At 37.5% G+C, this 23,982-nt stretch overlaps 1 protein-coding gene across 9 annotated transcripts in view; it reads right to left on the reverse strand.

The window, feature by feature from the left end:
* The window catches only part of LOC134742191 (rho GTPase-activating protein 23), a 402,175-nt gene that overhangs the window by 190,054 nt on the left and 188,139 nt on the right, over positions 1-23,982 (reverse strand). The window contains exon 1 of one of the 9 annotated variants that reach the window (XM_063675184.1): positions 21,864-22,306. The exons of the other annotated variants lie outside the window; for them this stretch is intronic. Coding sequence (XP_063531254.1) covers positions 21,864-21,890 — 27 coding nt within the window. The 5' untranslated portion in view covers positions 21,891-22,306. Of the gene's footprint in view, positions 1-21,863; positions 22,307-23,982 lie in introns of those variants that run through there. 9 annotated transcript variants of the gene reach the window in all.

Below are 23,982 nucleotides of genomic sequence, written 5' to 3' on the forward strand. Positions count from 1 at the left end.
TTAAATATTTCAGACATTTTTGGCTAAGATGCGAGTCTACTTAGTAAATCATATATGTAATAGCATTTTTCATAGCGAAGTCTTTTATGTGGTTTTTAACTCATTAATATGGGGCCATTAAAAATGCCCCGGAGACTTGCAGCGAGTCGACATGCCTTTTCTGTGGTGATGTGTGTTTAACAAGCCGTATTATGTTTGTTAGGCAATTGTTTGTGTTCACTTGTCTCACAACTAAATGATTGATTTGTTTTTATTAATCACGTCACGAAACTGACACATATTGTATGTGTCATGTTCAATGTTACACGCATTTATATTGGACAAAACGACTTATTTATTTTGTACAATTACCTCTAATTGACGGTGTGGTAACGTTATTACAATTTCTTAAACACGTATTTATTTAATTTGTGGGCCGATAAAGGGTTCAGTATGCAAATCGACCTGTAACGTAATACGGTTACGATATGAACGAGTATAGGTTAAAACCGCTACTGCACTTTCTCTTACTTCCCTGACAAATTGTCATTAGTTTAATCGCGCTTCATAAAGTGTGTTTATCATCTAAACTACATGTTTTTCCTTCCTTGTCTTTAATTTTCCTAAAATAATTTGCAGTTTTAAAAAGTCGTTCGAAAACTGTTAAAATTATGATAGCACGAACGATATATCATTTGAGGATAGGATTCGCTTCACTTTTCTCAGAAAAAAAAAAACAGGTAAGTAACTCATTAGAATCAAACTTGTCTTAAGGGTCTTGGAGTAGGGCCAGTTCATTCAATTTGTTTGGCATGTCGCGCGGGATTCGCGGATCAGTTTTGACACTTTCTACGCGAACTATTCGTTGTTTCTGCAATTCTGCATGTATTAGAAGTATTAGAAGTGCCACGCTCGCGCACAGGGGCCGGTCGTGAGTCACGCAGACGATACACGTTAATTGTTACATTCGCATGCCCGATGCGGGGTGATCGCTCGGAGATCACACGTTGCTTCGGTTTCTTTGATGTCGACGATGATAAAAGCGCGAATCTGTTGCATGCATTATTGTTATTTTGTCGCAGGGGCTTTCATCTTAATAATAAGCTTGGTACATGCTGACATGTTTGCAAACTGCAGTTTACAATGTTAAAAAAGTCAGTTTCAACATGCATGAATGTAATTATTCTCGAATTAATGATATACTTTCACAAATACACATCTTTGTTGTTTAGAGCACCATTTTTTAACGGTTATATTCTTAGTTGTGTAGCTTCAAACACCGCTCTACCAATACTATAAGATAATTGTAAACACATTAAGCTTTACATACACGTAAGAATATATTATTAAACGAATTTTACTGTTTACATAACACCAGTGACTGAAGGTTGTGACGTAAGAGAATTAATGGACAGTGGATCGTTATTGACAATGCTATCTACCTCAGCAGGCCCGAGTAATGTGCTCCTTCTGATTATTAATGCTCTGTGATAAACCACGTGGATGATGCCAAAGGTTATTTTGATAGTGGAGGGTTACGTGTAATATTATAAATATACTGACGTCTGAAAGCATAAATCTTAAACGTCCAAAGATATTGCCATGCAAAATGAATTCGTATCCAGGTGATATACGTTATGTTTTTCTATACCAAAAAATCGGTCGTCAACATGTAATTAATTTCTGTTTTGATATACACTACTGTTCGGATAAAACTAAATGATAGCAATGAAAGTTTTATTGTTTTCGCTATTTAAGATTTCAATGTCATCTCATAAATTCATAATGTAGTTTAATTTTCGACATTTGCCAGAAAGAAACTACGATAATCGTAATACCAGTGTAATGACGTTTCTTTGAAATTTGGCAAAATATTGGATTTTTCTATAGAGTGAAGGGACTGAAATGTACTACCTAAATTACCTAATATACAATAACGTAACACTTGCTCCCATCCTGTTAAATAAAAAGTCCTATAACATTGTATACAACATTTACCTTTATCTCATCTCAACATCCACTAAACCAGGGGGCCGATTTTTGAATTTCGAGCGCTCGATTTCGTTACTCGAAAATCTGTGGAAACGGCGAATTGATATTTTTGAAATACGAGCAATAGAAATTGGGAATCTAGTGGTATTGATCACTCGTTTTCAATTCTATTAGTAGAATTTAAATGCCTAGTAGTGGAGATGTGAATCACAATCACATGAAATCGAGCGCTCGAAATTCAAAAATCGGCCCCCTGGGTCGACAAACTGCGAGTTGTAAGCGTATTTTTTTTAAAATACATTTGCGACTTTCTTCACCAAGAAAATTATAAAATCAAACCAAATAATCTATGGCTGTTAGATGTTCATGTACATAACTGATGAATTGATGATTATTTAAAACTGGTTCTTTTGCTCTAAAGTTTGCTAACCCCTGCACTAAACGTTTCGTTGCAGCCTCAAGCCGCAGCAAACGACCCGCGCACGATTTTAGGTCAAGGCAGCGCCAGGGATCGCACATCATTACAAATTGCGCGAGTGATACGAAACAAAGGTTACCCTAATGCCACCATGACATATTCTCGGTAAGATGGGCCCGCTTTTGTAATAAATGAGGGACAAGTTCACGCTTTGTTAATGTCAGAGACTTGTATTTATGGACATGATCTATTTATAAGTATGCAAAGTTTATAAGCGGTTGCGAATTGCGAAGATAATTGAGAGGCAGAAATGAAGATCTATTAAAGGATGTCTCGTGTGACAATTGTCTAGAGACTAGAGCATTAATTAACTACGGGAATGGTGGTATGCTCAAATACATCAGTTAAAGATACAGCTGTCATTTTAACTGCAAAAATGCTAAAGAACACATCAAATGTTGATAAGATGAGGTAGCAATAATATAGAAGGCGCTTGCAGTCGTAAGTCCGGCAAGTCAGGTAGCCGCATATAAAACTACTTCGTGTTTTTTATTTTAAGGAGATGCAACACAAATATTTCGGGACATAAAAGTGAGTTCTTTATTAAGCCGATAATATACTGAAGAATGGTTTGACACAACAACTTAAAAGCTCCTTATATATTTAGTAAGATAACCTTTCAGTACATATCTATCATTAGTTTCTACATATTTAGGTTCTACTTATAGTTACACATAGGTTAAATTTACAAAGTTCAACATATTCTAAACAATCTAGGTCGTAGCGTAGCGCGATAGCTTAGATCTACATCAAAGCCCTAAAATTACGATGCCGCCAGCGTCAGCATTTTAATGCTAGATTTGGCTTGATTGCTAGTTTTCGCAATGCTAAACCTTGCATGTAATAAACCTCAGTCTGAGCAATCAGTCGCTTAGATTGCTGGATAATAGTGGTCGTGGGAATAATAATTGAAAACTATGGGAATGGTCAGTGTAGCTATTAAAAACGACGACTGAACGGACAGCACATAGAAAGATCTTTGTTTTGGAAACGACTATTCTTAACCACAGGTCAGGATCAAATTGGCCTTTCAACGCTTTATTTTATGAATTGCCCTTTAGTCGTGAGATCGGATTTACGGTAGCGTTGGAAAACTTGAATGGAAACGATAATATTGATTCTAGGAAGATTTGTTGACAGGAAAGAACAATAGTGCGTCGTTAGACGGCATCGTGGTTTCACACAAAATATTGACCTACATGGTTCTTGGAGTGATGAATGGCTGTTACAATTGAAATGTAAAGAACCAATTTAATCTGCGATAATGTTTGTACCCAATGAATTAGGTAATTTTACAAAACACAACCTCTGAAGTTTATTTTTTTTTAGTTATCTCCGAAGACATGATAGCCCACCGCTGTTTTTATCGAGGTTGAATAGGGATTTCAATATTTTTGTCATTATTTACCATAGTTATTTTACTAGGTATGAGCATCGAAAGTCAAATTCAGAGTATTTAATCTTGTATAGACATCTCTTCGTCTTCTTTACATTTAGCAAAGAGGATATAATATTATAGAGCGGTACTGTCATAGTAGATTTTGTAACCACAGTAAATTCACTGCCATCTATCGACATACCTTAAAACTAAAAATGAAAATTTATAAAAATACGATAAAATGTATTTAAGTATGGATAAATGATTTTTTTTATTTGCATTAATTATTTTTATGATTTTGACCCATGTTCTTTCACTGATATGCGTTTAAATTGTTTAATAACAAACGAAACCGTCTACGCCATCTATATTACGACAGTAGGCCAAAGCTAGTAGCGCCCTCTGATCGAGAATCAAATTTTCTTGATTTTCGAGGCACGTTTTTTCCTTAGACTGTATCCATCTATTACGGAGTCTATCTATCTTTGCATGTAGGTACTTAAGGTGAAAACCTATATTTATCAGGTAAAGATGCCTAGGTGTTTCTGTTCCCGTCAATTAAAGCAAGCTGTTTACTGGGCGCTTTTGGACTCGATTCAATGCTAACTGGTTGCAGTCCAAATATTTACGTAGCCGGTGTTGGAGGATGTTTGCAAACTCCCGTATTTCGGTTTCGGGAAACATCGTCTTCTGATTGAGGGCACATTTAAATAGAGTCAATGAGGAATTCAGGAACGAAATTGATATGTGCACTTTTTACAAATAAACGTATCGAGAATTTATCACAAGATATTAAAAATAACTAAGTTATCATAATATGGAGTCATACATAGCAAAAAAAAAAAAAAACGATAAATAATATCTGTGCTATTAATTATTATGCTCTACGTTTTAACTAGATCATCAGACTTGTTTGAAAATAATTTTACTAATACGCAATAATTGCGGAAAAAATCTTATACGTCATTATAACAACAGGATACAAACGATGATTCACAGACAATGCTATATTCAGACAAAAGTATCCGTACGTTTTTACCCCACTGACGGTGTCCCTGCTATTTTAAAACGCACCGATCCATGGGAACGCGACAACAGGTGATGCAGCATGTGCAGTCACGGTGCTCGAGCACATAGGGTTCTACTACTTGCATACCGTAACACAAGCGATAAGAACCTTTATATCAATGCAGTAAGAACTGCAACGTATCGATAGTGTGTCGATTCGTACAGACCGTTATCGTAAAGAGCCTAAGCGTGTACAGTTTGAAATTTACATACGTGCTTAAAGCGGGTAAAAGGAAGAACTGAGACGGGCCAGTCAGTAGGGTGTGCGGCGAACTGTGTCGTCAGGGAAGGTTGTGCTAAGGCATGCTGAATGCGGGCGGAGATATTTTCGCTTCGATGTTATATGAAGGGTTATCGTAGTAAATTACAATTGGAACCCCTGTGACCTTTATATTTTATGCTCAACAGTACCACTATACCTACATTTGTATAAGATTCAGAATATAATCATAAACTTTGATGTACCGTATAACGGAAGCTACCCCTTAGAGAGTTATCCCCTAAAAAGTTACCCCACGTCATTCCATGTGTCGCGATCAAGCTATTAAGGATGACAGTCGATGTGATGAATGAGAAATATTGAAGCTAAATCTAATAACAAGATAGAATAAGATATAAAACAATATATCCCCGTTTATAAAACGATTAATTTTTGTTACCTACAAAATACGCTTTAATTTTTTAAAGGAAAAATAATATAGTAAACGAGTATCATAAAAATAAGTTTGTGAGTATTTTAAAGCCTAATTATGTACAGTTACATACACTACTTTATCTACATCCATATCATAAGCTTCAATAAAAAGTAATTTTATACTTACAAACTAATAATGTCAAATGGCGGTAATGCAAACTTTTTCGCTCATGTCACGCATCCGTTGTTTTTTTTTCAATTCAGAGATAAACTAGTCTGCGAACAATTGCAGTGGGCCTGCAATTGTTTGCAACTGACACTTCATTTCGAATAAAACGTCATCTCGACTGATATTAAAGGCTGACCAGGAATATATGATCACGCGCCATGTTGCGGAATTTCATTGGAACTAATTTTTTCATACTATACTGAACTGTCACCCTATACATGAGAATAACAGCGCCCTCTTGACAATGATCATATATTACTGGTCAGGCTTTAGAATAGAGGCCAAATCAAATTTCTTTGTTTCTCAGAGATGTTCTAAATTTGAATGTAAGTAATTAAGGCATCGGTTAACGATAACGTAAAGTTAAAATTACGATGCACCCACAGATACAGGTTTGTTAATATATTAGGCTGTTAGCTTATCGGTTCTGAATATAATATTATAGAGAGGTTATGATGTGGATGTAGATAAAACGTTTAATGCCCTCATTTATTACAGGGTGTTAACAAAATGACCAATCTTTAATAAAGAAGCACTTTTTTTAAAGTTACATGATTTTATAATACACGTGTCTATCTGAAACATCGGGAGCAAAAAAATGGTTTAATATATTATAAATAAAAGCACTAATTAGTAATATTGCAAACTAATATATGAAAATTTCATTGCCGTTAAAATATTGACTTAAAGACCAACCAAGAGCCACAACACTGCCATTGGAAACCAACATAAACAATCAAACATGCGTCGCACTTAGTAGATGTCTAGACCTAATCGCATTACCAATGATGAGCTCACGCGTGTACAATGAAATCACCAATTAAATCATAATACAATCACGTCCTGCAGTAATTAGTTTGTATAAGCAAATATCGGAATGCGGTAAACAGCGGGAGTATGCTTGCCGCATTGTGGGCAGAACTGATTATACAATGCAGTTTTGATTAATGGTTGCGTGAAATGTACTTACGGTAAATAATAATTCTTAAATAGGCATTATATTATATACCATCAGCCACCGAACCATGGCCTGAAGTCAACGCATCAAACACGTTGCGACTGTCGTTAAACTAAATTGTCAATTGTCATAACAATGTAGTTAAGGTATTTGCAGATCATGTTTGTAGTGGAGGCCATGTGTGATAAGGCATGCACTGTCCATACATTTCTGTGTAAATTATATGTGTGGAAGCAGAAGCACTTTTGTGATTGCGCTACACAATGCGCCATAAACGTATAATGGTCGATTTTGAAATACGCGCGAGTAATTTTCGTTTTTAGTGCAATATTCAGCTTGCTCGTGAGAATCCAAAACAAAACATGGCTAGACGCATCAGGGGAGCGGTGCTGATCTCCACCCTCGCGCACAATGCACAATACGCATGCGCTATACCGGTGCATAATAACGACAAGCGGAACAGAAATGGCGTAAAGACCAAAGAGTAAAAACAGGGTGATATTGGAATCGTCTTTCCTAATTCTATTAACGACTGCCAACTAGAGGTATTAACATAAAAAACAAAGATTTTTAATAGGTACAACTATAGCATAAAATATTTTACCAATAATTGTATTATTTGTGACATGATAGGTCATGTATGTAATCTATTTAAGATTACTTATATATGTAAAACTATTGGACCGCGAGCCAGGCGCAAATTTCGTCAGTCATCACCTCATCGTCAGTCTATACGAATTTTCGCCCGGGAGGCGATTGGTCATGGAAATCTGTTCCTGGCCCGCGGTCTATATACATATCTTTTTTATATTTCGTAATAATTAGGATATCAATATTGAAGCTACAAACTATCCATGATAGTTTGTAGCTTCAATATTGCTATCCTTTACTATTCTTCATAATAACATTTTTTTAATTTCTGACCTCGTTTCAAGTGTCGCCCTGTATAACAAGCGCGTACGCTCCTTAAAAACCAGGGCACCAGAATATTTTATTCCACTTTTTATTTTCAACAAAAGCCGTTGCACAAAACAATTGACCCACGAATCGCCCCTGTTCCACTGTCTTTGTCATTCGCAGCGTGTGCGAGGGGGTCGACTGCAGTGTCTGTTGTGGAACGATTGAATAAGAGGCTGGGTTACGCTTTATGGTCTACAACAAAGAGGTGACGAAATTAATCATCGCTGGTCGAAGTGTCATTTCTACTTTGCGTTATATTTTTGGCAACATCAAAATCAGTCAATTTATTTGGGTCAGTTAGACGTAACATTTACAATGTTTATTATTTGACCTAACATATTGTTCACTAATTAATATGCTCAAGTTAAATATATGGCTCATCCTCGATTACAAAATTTCATTTTACAATTTGAAAACCAACCTTATGCAAAACTTATGTCTGTCTTTTTAAGGAGTAATTGGTTTTATTTATATATAACATGAATAAGCAAAATCGATGACTGAAGCATAAAATTCTGGAAAATGCAATTGCACTCTAATATTAAATTGTTTAACTGCTTCCCAGTTCATTGATTTCGTATTTCATTCATTCAAAATGCAGCTCATTCTTACGGAACGAACCGCTCACACATAATCTGCAAAATCACATTTTCCGCACACTAATAAACACATCAGTTGCACATATAGCACACGCTGCACACACGTGCCTGGCACTGGCACGCGTTGCGACCCTTTGGTCCTCTGGCCCTCCGGCCTCTAAAAGGGGAAGGGGGCCTCCTGGGTTGTTATTGTGTACAGACACTGGAGGTACGATTATGTAATCTCTGATCGATAGATGGCAGATTAGAAGTGATTGTAAAGATTGATATGGCTTTATGTAGAGTCGCGGTCATTTACATAAAAAATACATAGATAGACAGTAATTTTAAAATGATGTCTGCCACCGCTCAAAATATAGAATAAATGCTTCTGTTTAAATTATTAATTTTCTTCTATCATATCACTATGGATGGTGCTTAAGTACGTAGCTTTAGGTTATATTCAGTCTAAAATAGATACGTTCTCTTGCAACTTTGGGATTACCATTTAGAAAACAGGCAAAAAAAATTAATAATAGTCTAGTACTTATTACGTAAACCTTGTGCTTATTGAGTACTTATCTAGAAGATTATATTTGATTTATTTATTTATTGGATAAAGGTAAGCATTTGACCACAATCTCACCTATGGTAAGTGCCGATGCATTCTATGATGGAACATGCTTTATAAAAAAGGGATGGATAATTCCGAAGACAAAATTACCATTTTTAACATTTATTTGGGGTAAACAAATCAACAAGTTATTGTATAATATTACAATAAAGATTCTATGATTTACGCTCATCCCCGCCGACAGTTCTGAAATGCCGGATTTATAAAATCACATTACAAGCCCGTAAAGGGCCCAGGCGGACGTTGCCACGTTATAAATTTTCCTTCGCCATTGTACTGTAATAGGCAATAAATTGACACCCTGTATGGCTAGGATAGGCAACCCTTTATTTAAATCCTATTTCTAAACTCTCCATTTATTCTAAAAGGGCGTATCTATACAGGCGTATGTATATAGGAGACCAATATTTTAATACCTTCTTTGCCCTGACAGGGATTCCTCCATGCCTCTGTAGATTTTGTAAGGGAAAAATTTTGCACGCTCGTAACTCATTCGATTACACGACAAATTTTGAACCTTATTGCATTTGCTTACAGTCTAAACTATCATACATTTACATTTAGCTTTGTGAATGTTACTTTTTAACGTGCATAAAAGAGAGATGCAGTTTTAATATGGAATAACGGACGATGCGATTTATTGCAAGTATTGCAACGCGAGGGGCAGGGGGAAATGTTCGATTTGCTTTTGAATTAGCATAACAATCGAAATCCATCTTTGAAAAAGGGGTGAGCACTCGATTGTGAATTTTATTGATTTCTTTTTGCAATATTTTTAAATGCACCTGACGCATCCAATCATAAATTCGCTTGACTAAAATTAGTTGTCTAGCCCTCAATGCATTGTGTAGGTTTTTTTTTAAAGTAGGTAGTTGTTGTCGTTGTTCAGGGTTCGATTCCCCGCTGAACACGCTGACCACGCTAATCGGTGCACAGTGCGCCGGCGCAGCGGAAGCGTGATCCGCATGCAATTAAACCGCATCCTGTGCTAACTGTATCTATGCTACTGTTATTGTAGCTGTCTTCAAAACTTGTGTACGGTCAAAAACGATTGAATAATTATTTTCTATATAGCCTGTGTCCCCTAGGCTATATAGAAATTAAAAGATTATAGGTGTGTTAATTGCTCTAGATTTGACTGCAGTATAGATAGTGAGGCATGCTAAACTATTAACAATTTTTATTGTGTAAGATGATGCATTATTATGTGAAAGAAAAATAATTATCTCAGTTTACGTCTCACTTTATTTACTGTTTTTGATGACCAGGTTGTAGTATGATTAAGGAAAATTTAAGTAAAATACTTTCTTGAGATATTGAGCTCCATAGATTTTCCCGCCAATTTTCAAATAGAGTACCTACACTTGATTTTCAATTTCACACAACCTATTATTCTAAATAATATAAATACCATGTTTGAGCCACTTTAAAATCGAGGTAAGTGTAGAAATGCTGTAGATTCTTTGGGTCAGTGAGCAATGGCAATGGCCCTAATCGACTTCAATAGTCGTCAGTGGCGCGGTTGCAGCTCAAATATTTATTATACTTTGACAAGTGGGTCTTTGGCTCTTTTACTGATATTTCCTTAAGAACCTTACAAACTGGGTACTAAAATTTTAAGCTACCTTTGACAATTATATGATTCAAACATGGTCAAATGACTATAATAACTGTATTTTAATCAAACTCCCTAATAGCCTTTGATCTGAGTACTAGCATTTACCTAGCAACCTTGAAAGTGATATGATATGTAACATAGATATGATCAAATAATGTGACATATCATTTGGTAATAACGTAAGGTTGCGCTCCAGTAATCACGAGGTTAGATCGATATAGCTTAGTCTATGTCTACTATAGAAAGTTATCGAATACCTTATCGGATCGGACATAAACAGACAGTGAGTCAGATCAAGCAAGTGCCAACAATGTCGTGTGACGTAGTGCTGCTGCGGTTAATGTTGACTAACTGTTATATGTACCTTAAACCTCAACTCTTACATATAGGTAACTCGTTATCCAAATCGAGTCATTGTTGTTGACATTTTTTACCAGTGAAATTGTAAGGTAACATACCAATATCCATTGTATGACTTAGATAACCGCAAAACCTTAAATTTAGACGATGTAAACAGAACTGGAAGATTTGTTGAATCATATATAACACTGTCATTATTTCTACGTGCATGTTTAGTCGTAGCTCAAACACTGTAGTACTACGAGTGAAGATAACGAAAGATAAACAATTCGCTATTAATGAAAACAAGAGATGAGCGCTGTTTCGTAACTCTGTTTAGTAAAGGTGACGTCAAACAAATGTAACTGATTATTTCGTGGAAAATTTACCTTGACAATAATGCTTTATACTTGCTTAAATTATTCTTCTGGGTGTCAAAATTAGTCGCCAATTGTTGTACTACTAATGAACCAACACGTTAATTATGTGCAATTTTTATAATTGATTTAGGTCTAGGTACTTCTACCTACTTTATTGTATTTATGCACTGCCAAATCCTTATATTGCCAGAAGTACATACTCACAGTTACGTTATTTTTGAAGATATATTTTACATATATGTGCAAAAAGTTCTACGAACTAATATTTCTATATGCAAATTATTGTAAAATGCTTACAATTACAATTTATTTATCAGTATTGACAAACATCGTATAAGGTACCTATATACGACAAAAATTAACGGCACATAATCATATTTGGATTTCCAAAGTGCATATATGCACAGATGACAATTTTTTTTTCTCAAAACAAGTCGCAAAGCGCTGATAAAAATGATTGATATGTTGTTATAAAAAGTAGATCATCTCACACACTTAAATTGTCAATGGGCGACTGGTAAAGGAGGAAAGACTAGTTGAAAACAAGTGATAAAACATTTTCGTAAAACCTCCAGACAGGACACACATCACTTATTTGGAATCTGTACAATAAAAAAAGGTAGGATGTTTCAGCCTCCAGCATTCACATAAGCGCAACCTCTAAAGGGAGTGAAGTGAATAGTTACATTTTAAAAAGTGAAAAAAATAAAGATCAGCACCAATTCAAAGGGCAAGCGCATTATGTTTTTTTACATCAACTGGGGAGTGCATACAATTTTACTATCTTCTGAACAGGCTTCATTGTGACTCGACATGTTGCTTGAACAAAAAGGTTTCTGTTTAAAATGTAATATGAATTCTCAGGCTATTAACATATTGGCTCAACGATCAATCAAATGTTACAAAGTGGGTACAAAAACTGTTCTGATCATCATCTTGGAACACTACGACTGTTCAAACAACTATCTAAAACTGTACATTACGATCGAGGCGTGTAATTTACCCCAATCGATGTAGGCGCGAATAATTACAATGCGGTTAAAACGGAACATTTTTTGCGTCGCCAAAGGTTGACAACCATTTCGGGGAAGCGTATTACATTGGCTAAACGTTCATCTAAAACGTGTTCTTTGTCCTTTGAGAGATATTTAGATGTCATCATTCTTTCTAATATATAATGAAATATTATTGTAAATAAATCAGTATGACTATGAGTAATGTAAGTGGTGAATCCAAGCTAACGGTAATCCATTTTAGCAATGGTTTTTCGTACGTCCTTGTAAGTTTGGAGAGCATCCAAGAACGTCCAGCAGTGCGTGGGTTTAGCATAGCGTTAGTACTTGATTAAGTGGCAGAAACATTTATCTTCGGAGTGCTAAGGTAAAAGCATTTACAGAGCTAATTTTTAACATTGATATTGGTTCTACTTATAATGTTTTGTCTTCATTAAATCCTAACAAACATAGTCATTCTTCAAAAACCCGGTCTTTGCTCTCGCGCAGTCAGGTAAAAAGATTTAGAGATAAGAAGAATATTGGTATAAAACTTAGAATAAATTTAAAAGTGGAAAAATTACTGCCTTGGGTGAGACTTGAACTCACGGCCTCTTCACCCAAGGCAGTAATTTTTCTACTTTTAAATTTATTCTAAGCTTAATAGCATCGATCGCAGACGTTTCTGCTTGTTAAAAATTAATATTGGTATATACCAGAATATCATTTGTACAGATCGGTTCTTATGCTGATCGAAAAAAACCCTGAAATTTGGTTCACAATTCCACTAAAGCATGAAACATCTGAAACCATTTTGCAAGTATGTAATTGTTTCTTCAATAGACAGAGAACTAATTTCTGGCCTACAAATGAACAAATTGCGAATCAAGTACGTTGCAAATCCCACTCGCATATAATGTAAAACTATAGAAGCTAGCATCAAAAGACTTGATGAACTAAACAGCCATTCAAACATACTCTGTATTCATTCCATTCATTACCCAAAGGAACTTTAATGCCCATGCGCGAAGTGGGTCGCTCCCCCGAGTTTCACACCCAGAAGATTTTAAATCTTATCAGAAAGAAGCAGAGTCTTAGTTGCATTATCAAGTCGAAACATCTTAATAAAACAAGTTTAATTAAATGTAACTTTAGTAATGTTATGACTGAGTTTGTCGTAACTCTGGCTGTGCATGCAGCAGTCAGTTCGTCTTGCAACGAGACGGGTATCAAGTTACTACTTGGAGCTGTTCACTACAGATAACATAAATGGTTTAAGGAGTACGGTTTCACTGAAGTGTTTAAATTATGTAAATATGCATTATAAATAATACTTTTTTTATTATAGTATTTTATAGACTTTAAAAGTAATGAATACAAGATGCGCAAGCCCTATTGACGCAATCAAACAAAGGATCAAGGTTCGCTTAAGGACAGAACTACTGACAACACTGCTTCAAGTAATACGAGTATCGATCTTAAAATAAAGAGCAATAAGGCACGCAATCTAAATATACAACTCAGGAAGTCACATTTCAAACGAGAAGTCATCCAGGTTCTCGATTCAGTATTGTTGTATGAATTGGGCAAGGCCGCGGGCGTGTGCTAGAGTTATAAATCAACATCAGTGAAGAGGCAAGTAATTTGTTTATTCAAATGCTCCCGTATCATTTGGAGCCCGCATGTCATCGGCTCGACATTCAGCGAATTGAATAATTGGGATTAGAGGACCTCGTGACTTTCATCTGTTTTCAATAACGAGTTATCGTTTATAATTTCCACGATGGATGCGGCGATAAGGAACATGCATTGCCTGCAAATACAGGGACATTGTTCATCTTCCGGATAAAAGAAACAATCGACCGTCGAAGAAACTTTGCTATACAACCCTCGTTATTTTCTGCGATATTGGGATTCCGCGTACGGTTACTAATGTTGCTATGTTCAATATAGGGTATAGGGTACAACTACGAGGTTTTTCCCGAGGGGCTACAGTATGGGGTTCTTCAAAAAAAGAGTGTACAGGTTTTTAAAGGGTCGGCAACGCGCGTGTAATATCTCTGGTGTTGCAGGCGTCCATAGGCTACGGTAACTGCTTACCATCAGGCGGGCCGTATGCTTGATTGCCACCGACGTGGTATTTAAAAAAAAACTACTCGTACCAGTGCCATGTGCAAAAATAAACATCTATTTACGGTGCATGTAGACTTGTTTACAAACTTTTTTAGCATTTTCGTATCGTCGTTAGAATATTATGACACCATCAGCTTTACACAACTTTGGGAACAAATCAAATTGTCTTATTGAATATTTTTGATTCCTTCACCACCACTGGAGGGCTACGTCACTTTTTCTTTAATATATGACATCTATTTAAGTTAACGTCAAACAATTTTTCGAATCCCAAAACCAGGAAGAAATATTAGGGTCAAGGTACGGAATCCCTCTTTCTTAGCACCTTGACGGTCTAAATTTCACCTCAAGCGTCAAATGATTGATTGATAGTATTTTCGAATCGATTTGACAGCCGGTCCGACACTGACCGTCACTGTCAAGCGAAGACTCGCTGGCCGAGGGCGTAGACCTGACCTTGTCTGCCTTGGTTTAGGCAGATCTAAATTGTATATTTAAGCAGATTTAGATATCTTTGTATACAAGAAATTGTATAAAAGTCTCATAGCTTTGCGTTAGGCTTTTGTGCAATGACTTTATATGACCAAACTCAATTTCTTAAGGTCGTCGTTGTCTAGCTAGATTAGCTAGAAGTTCGTATGCAGCCAAAATGTGGTCCTAAACAAGCTATTCAATGACCAACGTAAAATATAAAACTTGCGCATCCAGTGTATGAAATTAGACACGAAAAAAAAGAAGAAATATAAAAATATGATTACCTAAGAGAGATCAGAGAAATCGGCGTTTCTGGTGCTTTTTATACGCGAATACGTTAAAATTAATAACAACATTATGTAACGTCCTCGGGGTGAAACTCCTATTTAACGACCAATATAATTAAGCAATCGTAAAAGTATTTCACTGAGAATGAATTAACATATTAGCAAAACTGGTAATTAATTGGTAATAAAATGTCTAACATAAACGCGATGAGATACGTGACTCATCGTCGGTGCCCAAGGACAGTTCCAAAATTAGCACCATCGTAAAACATACAACCATTTCAAAGTCGACACTGTTAGCCAGCAACGGGTTTCACCCCCCGCTGCGCTCGTGTTAATTGCCAGTGTCGTGAGAGTGTCGTGTCGCCGTCGTGACCGACGGGGCCAACACGACACGACAACCCACCGACATCGATATAAATGGGTTTGCGGTTCATGCGATCATTACACGGTTCCGAGCCGTTCGAACACGAGACACGGCCTGGCCGTAGATTCGTGGTATTCGAGTTCAAAAGTCAGGAGTTAACTAAGGGAACGTGTTGATTTATCCTCTCCGACACCAACAGCGACGGTGTTTGTGCAGCGATTTAACACTTGTAACACTGGTTTAATTTTAGGTTAGCCACAACGTATTTTGGCACAGATGCACTTTTAGTTACAAAACATAAGAGCATCGTAAACATTTCAAAACAAAAGCATAGATCCTATATTGTCATGAGACGTAATGAATTTGCTGATGACATTCGCTTTACTAGAGCCGCAGTAATGATCTCCATGCATTTCCTAGAACCTTGGCAAACTACATTTTGTCAAAATTAAAAGAATTCGTGACTCAGGTCGTGAAACACGTGAAGAGGAAAAGTCTTGTATTTTTTTTAAATTAATATTGTTATTATTTGTAATAAGTTTGCATAACAACCCGAAATGTGGATGGAAACAAAAAATAAATAAAAACAATATTACTGGCTTAAACAAAAATGGTACAGAGCACAGAATGCGGAAGGCAAAATGAGCATGTCTCACATTGACCATTTAGAAATACTTAGTCCCTGAGAAACTGCGGTATTTATTGCTAACTACTAGTGTCAAATAACCGATACACGACTTGTGAGAGCTTCCGGAAATGTTAGATGTCCTGCGTCTAAGTGATGAGCGCAACTACTGCCTAGGACCAGATATGGAGTCGGCAATACTGGGTTAATTAATGAATAATGGATGCACTGCAATATTTCACGAGTTTCTCCAATCCTGCCTGTACTGTACGATGAGCAATCGAGGAAGCGATGATTTGTGATTTAGATGTATGTGACTTATGGTCCATAAACATGTCAGCCACAGACGAGGCTAATAAACATTGTGTCCAATAAAGCAAAGCGACTCGCGAACAAACACTAACTTACATCCATCGCGACATCGCTAGAGTAGGTATCAAGAATTCTGCAAATGCGGTCTCGAAGTTCGCTCGGCCCCATAAGAAGGAATTTTCTCTTTTCTCGCAGCTAATCTGTTCGTAGAAAGATCTTTATGTGTTTTTAATTAATTGCTTAGCACTAACATTGCTGGAACACCACACGAAAACGTACTCTATTCCGAAACGGATACAGGCCACTCAAGCAATTAATCGACTGAATTGCAGTGTCAGGTAAATTAATTTCTGCCTTAGGAACTTACAGCTTGGCTTAATTTACAAGGGTTATTCGTGTGCTAGTAAGGCGGTGCAGGTTGCGACACCTTTCGCAGTGAGTGCACTAATATGGGGAGGGCCAGCTGCCGTTTTTTTCAATGATACCATAAAAGAGCTCGTGCGCCTCAGCTGGACTAGCCAGGTTTTTGCGTTGCATTGTAAAAAGATATAAAATCTCGCGGCCGTATCAAAAACGACGGCAAAAAACGACAGTAACATAAGAAGGTAATGGCGAATGTAAACTTTAACTTACACTTTCTAGTAACTTCAGAGCATTGACAAGCCTAATGTTGAGTGACTGAAGTAAAAGAAAGTTGAGTGTTTGTAAATTTACACAAATGCTCGATGAATGTTATTTACATTGTTACGAGCGTTAGTTACGAGCCAAGAATGGTGAGAACGATAACAGTAGACAATCAATTGTGCAAACAGTTTGTGTGCTCGCGACAAACCGCTAATCGTCTGCTCTAATGTATTCCCGCGTTAGGTTGATGATCTCTCAGATAAAAGTTTATTGATACAACAAACGTACCAATTTTAAATAGTTCGATGTATATAGGTTAGATCTTTAAATTTACTGCCGCAAGGAGTCTAAGGAAACAAGTCAGCGAGTGTCAAGTAACCTAGAAACCCTTAACATTTTTTCTCCATGTATGTAATAGAAACCAGGGTATACTTTCTCGGAAGCGGTTTAGAAGCGTTTAACACACATTCCCAGTTTAAGGGGCTGCCACGGCTTGTTATTACCGAGAACCTGGATTATGATTAACTTTACCGTTAAAACACGCCGCCTAAGTGACTGGGGCATAAATGTCACGACATTTAAATATCTAGACCGCGATACAACGCCATTAGGGCCATTACCGACAGGGATTTAGACGCGTTTGCAAGCCTTTTTAAAAAGCCAAGTGATCGATCGGCGTAGATATTAGACAACGGTGCAAACCTGATTACTAAATAACTTAGCCTCCATAAATCATATGACAAATCAATTTATTTATAGTAATAAATCTATTCCATTAAAGCACCGTAATAAATCTAGTAAAACGGTCATTTCGTTCTTCAACAACCAACGTAATACGTATTCGCAGTAATAAAATAGACAAGGCATTAAAGTAAGTAATTAGCATTTTCCTCTCTATGTTGGTGATAAATTGAAATTATATTTAAAAAAACGGGCATCGGTTTGGCCTTTTATGGTATTCTGTCTGTCCTTTTGGGATGTGTGTTCCCCAGGCAGCATTCCGAATGAAACCTGCCAATTACGCAGGATGGAAACACTGGGACGGTTTTTTATCCCATGAAAACCGTTATTCAACTTCGACAATGGTAAAAGACCAGTTCTTCCTTCCATATACGAATCGTCTTGTTCCGATTTTCTAGCACCATCACACTTGTCCACTTTTTCGTCCGGCCCGTGGCCCTACACCGCGTGACATTTTGGTGTCAATGCAACACTAAAATGTTAAGTGCATTTTATTCGGAAGAGCGCCAGATTGTCAGTTTAACTTGTGCGCATTGTCGTCGGTTCGACGTTTTTACCGATAACCGACCTCTTAACCAATATTTACAGTCATTAAATCTTTAGCCAAAACAAATGAGACCTCAATAGTTTTTGTGCCTCAGCAAACGAATTAATTGCAAATAATTATTCAACGCGAACCAAATGAGGTAAAGCTGGGAGATTGATTTGCCAAAACTAAAACTGACACAAGGCTGTTCACGGATTAAACGAAATTGCGACTCGATATGGGATCGGAAAGTGAAACCAAATCGGTATCTAATTAGTGCGATTAGTCAAGCCTGAATAGGTCGCTCGGCTGTGCCCGGTCACCATGAATTTCTTGCTTCACTTTTTTGGCGACATGGCATGAATAATTAAGCATCATTTTGGTAAAGCGAGCGCATTGTTCGACAGCTGCTGGCCTCATGACATCAATAAATATCCTTGTTCACAATGTGCACTTCGTATTCTTAAAGCTTCTTCTATTGTGTCAATATTGATTTAGCAAGACGACGGCCGAAGAACATTAAATGCATTTCTTTTCAAACGAGGACTAACAAAAGACTCGCTTGACCAATCGGAAACTGTCGGAGATTACTTTTGTTTAGTCGCTGCGAGTAATTATCCGCTTACAAAATACAGGCTGAGGTTACGAAAATGAAACGAGAGCCGGCATAACACACGAGTGTAATGTAAACGGCTCATAGAAACTATTAATAAACGTAACAATGAGTTGCCTCGCGTTTGATGCGAGCAGCACCCGCGTCATAGCCGCGGCCGGCACTCGTAAAACTAATTTCAGTCCCAGCACCGAGAGAGCCGGCACGCTGCAACTGCTGAGAAATACGCCAGAACACGGGGCTGCACCTAAATACACCGCAAGGTTGCAGATTAAGTTGCACGTCCGAAACTCCCAGATGCAAAGCGTGTCACCATAAAATCGCTAACAAGTTATTTTCACCGCAACTGCAATGTGGATAGCATAAATATAGTGTTATGGGCGTCCGACACCGGGTCAAGCACCGTTGCCACTGCAAATGACGCGATTTTATTCTGCAAATACAACTCGCGTCTGTCCCAAGCTCGATTGTAAAAGTGGATCAAACCTTGGCACCCGTGATGTCCTGGCAAAAGGCCAACCGCCTCCGATTGAATGAGTGACGATTTGCAAAGACGAAAAAACCAGGGGTAGACAGTCACGTTCGATCTATTTCGGGGAGGTCGGATTTTTGAAGTGCTCCCTGAGTCAGGTGGCGCCGGCACTTGAAAGTTTAAAGCTAGAGAAATGCATACGCCTGCTAGATAAGGATAGCACTCGGCGTATTTCAGTATTAGTGATGTAAGCAAATATTCGTTATTAGTTGCGTTTGTTTTGGACTTAGGAGCTCCTGTTCGAGAGTGTGTCAAACGTGACCAGGGAGGTAAAGGCCCCTTGTGGGAGTCACGTACGCGGTGCGCTGTCTGACGGAATCGCCGATAAGAATTAATCGGCAGCAAGAGTCAGGAGTTATCATTTGTCATCAGAAAGATATCTTTCTACCGGTTTGGAGTAGCTATTCTCATTCCTTCATATGAAAATGGTATTGCAGACAAAAATATTGTATCTCTTTAATAATATATTCTTCTAATTATTATATAGAGTACACAACCTACTTATTTGAGTTTCAGTTTAAATTATATGTACCTACCTATAACCACAAGTCAGTTTTTAAGAAATCATGTTAAATAAAGTGACGTTGTATTAAATAGAGAATAGAGTAATCATGTTAAGAACATACATGAGGTTTGAAAATAAGTGAATATATTTTTTCTGTAAATTGGCAAATTGCACTTTAAAATCGATCTCCACGTGAAGAGTAGGCTGAAATATTAGCTCTAAATATTCAACTATTAAGTAGGTAAGTACTAAGTACACATTAAATTTGATAATTAGCATTACCAAGAACTTGTATTTAGGTGGCATCATCCGACATCGTTCGATGTTGACGCCCATTAAGCGAAACAATAAAACGCTTTATAACGGATTAACAGGCTGATAGCTATAAGAGTTAACACAACTAAACAACGCACAGATAAGCTCGTAGTTCGTAATTGTGCCCTTGAAACTACGAGATAACGAGCCATAGATAATAACAGACTTCGTCTATATTGACCTTGACTCAGACAGCACAAAAATGATTAACGTTTATAAATTACTGTGTGAAAAAATACGCGTATGTTGCAATCTGTTAATTACCATAAGTTTAGAACAGAGACAGATCCAAATTTAATAATGTCTGCAATTCCGTTGTTAATTTAAGATTACCTACTTAAAAAACAATAAATTTTATTGGGTAGGTATTTGATGTACCTAATAGGTAAAGTAACAAAGTAAAAAAAAACCGGTCAAGTACGAGTCGGACTCGCGCACGAAGGGTTCCGTACCATTACGCAAAAAAACTGCAAAAAAATCACGTTTGTTGTATGGGAGCCCCACTTAACTATTTATTTTATTGTGTTTATAGTATTTGTTGTTATAGCGGCAACAGAAATACATTATCTGTGAAAATTGACAGAAAGACAGACAGACAGGCGGACAGAGGAGTCTTAGCAAAGATAGATATAACTCCGTAATAGATGGATAGGAAAACGTGCTAAGGAAAAAACGTGCCTCGAAAATCACGAAAATTTGATTCTCGATCAGATGGCGCCACTAGTTTTGGCCTACTCTCGTATAGAGGGCGTTGACTGTTTCGTTTGTTATTTATAATTTTAACGAATACCAGTGAAAGAACATGGGTCAAAATCATATAAAAATAATTAATGCAAATAAAAAAATAATTTATCCATATTTAAATACATTTTAACGTATTTTTTTAAATCTTCATTTTATTTTTAAAGTATGTCGATAGATGGCAGTGAATTTACAGTGGTTACAAAATTTACTATGACAGTACCGCTCTATCTTATATCCTCATTGGTCTTAGTAATAGGGTCCCGTTTTTACCCTTTGGGTACGGAACCCTAAAAAAATAAATAGCGACATAGCGTGTCGACGCAAACGATTGTGCAGCGATAACGCTCTAGCTTCGGTAATGTAATGACTTCGTTCTATGCGTGTTTTATAATGTGGAAATTATTGACTATAAATAATATAGCATTGAGGGGCAATTTTACAATTGTTGAGAATTAAGACAATAGACTCACGCAGTTTGAAAACACATGCTGTTATTGGTGATGACTGCAGATGAACAATAAGGTAAACCATTTTTATGAAAAGTAGGAAAAGGTACCTATGTAAATTAAGCCCAGTCATAGATTCATGCATTGGTTAGTTGATATTGAATGCTTTTGATAAAAAAAAGAGTACACAGGAATATTCCCAACTGTCTGATAAAGCTGTAAAATCGCAGCAGAAATAGGAATGGGACGTAATACTAATAATATAAATATCAGGCAGGCGGAACGGAACGACCCGATAAGCGGCAAAGCTGCAGATAAGCCTGAAAAACATCAGTTTTATAGCTGTTTCCTGTAAATTTACATTCGATTGGATTTTCATTCGAGGGTTCAGATTTCGCTCACCTTAGCAGCGGGGATGTTGGCGTTCATCCAACTGTGGATTCGGACGCTTTGGCTGTCGCCGAAACTCGTGCACCGACAAATTCTTCTGAACACGAGAGTTTATCCCTCCAACACAGGCACACAAAAACTAAGCACGTTAACACAATCGGTTTGGCTTCTTGATAAACACTACAGAACCAACAATGGTCTTTCACATCACGTCAAATATTTGCGCAGTCACAGGTGTACGCGTCGGAATCGGAGCATCAGTCGCCGGCAACACGTGCGCTCTCGACGGCTAGCCGCGAACAACAGAAGATACGTGAGCGCGCGGCGCTACGCCCCTCCACGACCGCTGTACGCACCGAGCACAGCGAGACTGACGGACCGCAGTCCCGGCCCGAAGGCCCCAAGCATCTTCCCAACCCCAACCGAACCCTGCCGCTTCCTTCCACAGACATATTTTTTACCCCAACAAAAACACGAACATCGCAACCCGTACAGGACAACTTTGCGTTTTAGTCGTGGAATCCGACCGCTTTTTCCGTCGCCCAAGTAATTATTCACGCCTTTTACGACGCGTAAACAGTAATCTATTCGATTATTCTCATGCGAATGTAAGGGCTTGTAATTATGCATAATATGCAGATAAATTAGAACAAGTTTATGCGCGGTATATTGATAGATGTCATCGGTGGCATGAAAGTAAAAGCGCATTTAAGTGGACCATCGGTCAATGACCTGCATATCGTTTTTGATACGAGATCAGTATGTTACGGCATTTGTGAAATAGTTTGAGGATTGTCCCGTTAAGTCGTCATCACGGTAAAGGTCGATAGCGAATAGGTTGTAAGTGAGAAAGTGTGCCACACACATCCTGAAACTGAGTTAATGGATGGGTAATGACGGGCGTCAGTGCCGCTAGGCGCTAGGATCACGTAGGAGCAACGGTACCCGCCGTCTGCCACGATATGCATGCTCGACGCTTATTTGAATAATCGCAGCACACGGCCGGGTTTCAAGAACAACCGAAAGAGGTTGATAACTATTAAGGTTTCTAAACAAATTAGGCCGCTTCATTCATGAATAAACTCATTGACACAAACTCAATGTTCGTGCTTCTCCATAAATGGCAAAGCATTGCAAAGTCTTTGATTTAATAGCAAAATATCTTATCTCTACATTCACTGATCTTAATTATAATGTTGGCGAGGAATCCAAGCGGGCAGAATGCATCGTCTGACTTGAAACGATTGAAACGATAATGTCTCCCATAGACGAGAGATGCATGAAAGCAGATACAATTAAATAGGAATCCAGAGGACCCGGTCACATCGCCGCGTATTAATCACTGGTTATACTTGACCAAAACAGGAGATGTTCAACTTCGCAACGTCCTGGTGCAGTGGAAGGTGTGTTTGTATTTGTCCGGTTATTCGCGGCGATGTCGTTTGAAGAGCTCTTGAGAGTATTCGGTAGATGCTAAGTATTCTATCTCGTTACATAGTTTGCTACGTTCTGTGTAGACGTTATTGCTTTATTGCATTGAGGCACGAATGCATGCTCGCTCGGACTTTTGTAGTTCTTCATTCGAAATTTTATTACTTTATTAGCTGCTTTATGGACTGATGAAGAAATGTCACGCGACGAGTGGAGTGATTAGATAAGATTGTTTTTTTTTTTTATATTTAATATGATGTTTATGGCTCCACTATATTCGAATATCCTTGTCCAAGTCTTACGTTTCAAAAATAATTGATCATAAAACCTTACAGCTTAAGCTTTGGTGTAATGAAGCATACAATTTAAGCTGTTTATTTTTATCCTCTTATTTTATCCGACTTACTGCTCATTGTATATTGTAGCTGTATTATCATAAAGTAAGTTTAACATGTGATTGCGCCCTGTAAAGTAAACAGTACCGTTGCAGAAACCCTTTAAAACGCGATTTTTGTCGTGCGATGGTAACTTTCTCCCATTGTTTTATCGAAGGTGTCGAGACGCGATTTATCGGGCACGCATCGTTTGACAACGGCGACACGACGCGGGAATCGAACCCAAGACGATAACAAAGGCATAAACAAGTTCCTCCACGACCCTACCGAGGATTAATGAAACTTTTCAATAGGAAAGAATAAAA

Source organism: Cydia strobilella, chromosome 6 (assembly GCF_947568885.1).
Source record: "Cydia strobilella chromosome 6, ilCydStro3.1, whole genome shotgun sequence".
In the NCBI taxonomy this organism is placed as follows: domain Eukaryota; kingdom Metazoa; phylum Arthropoda; class Insecta; order Lepidoptera; family Tortricidae; genus Cydia; species Cydia strobilella.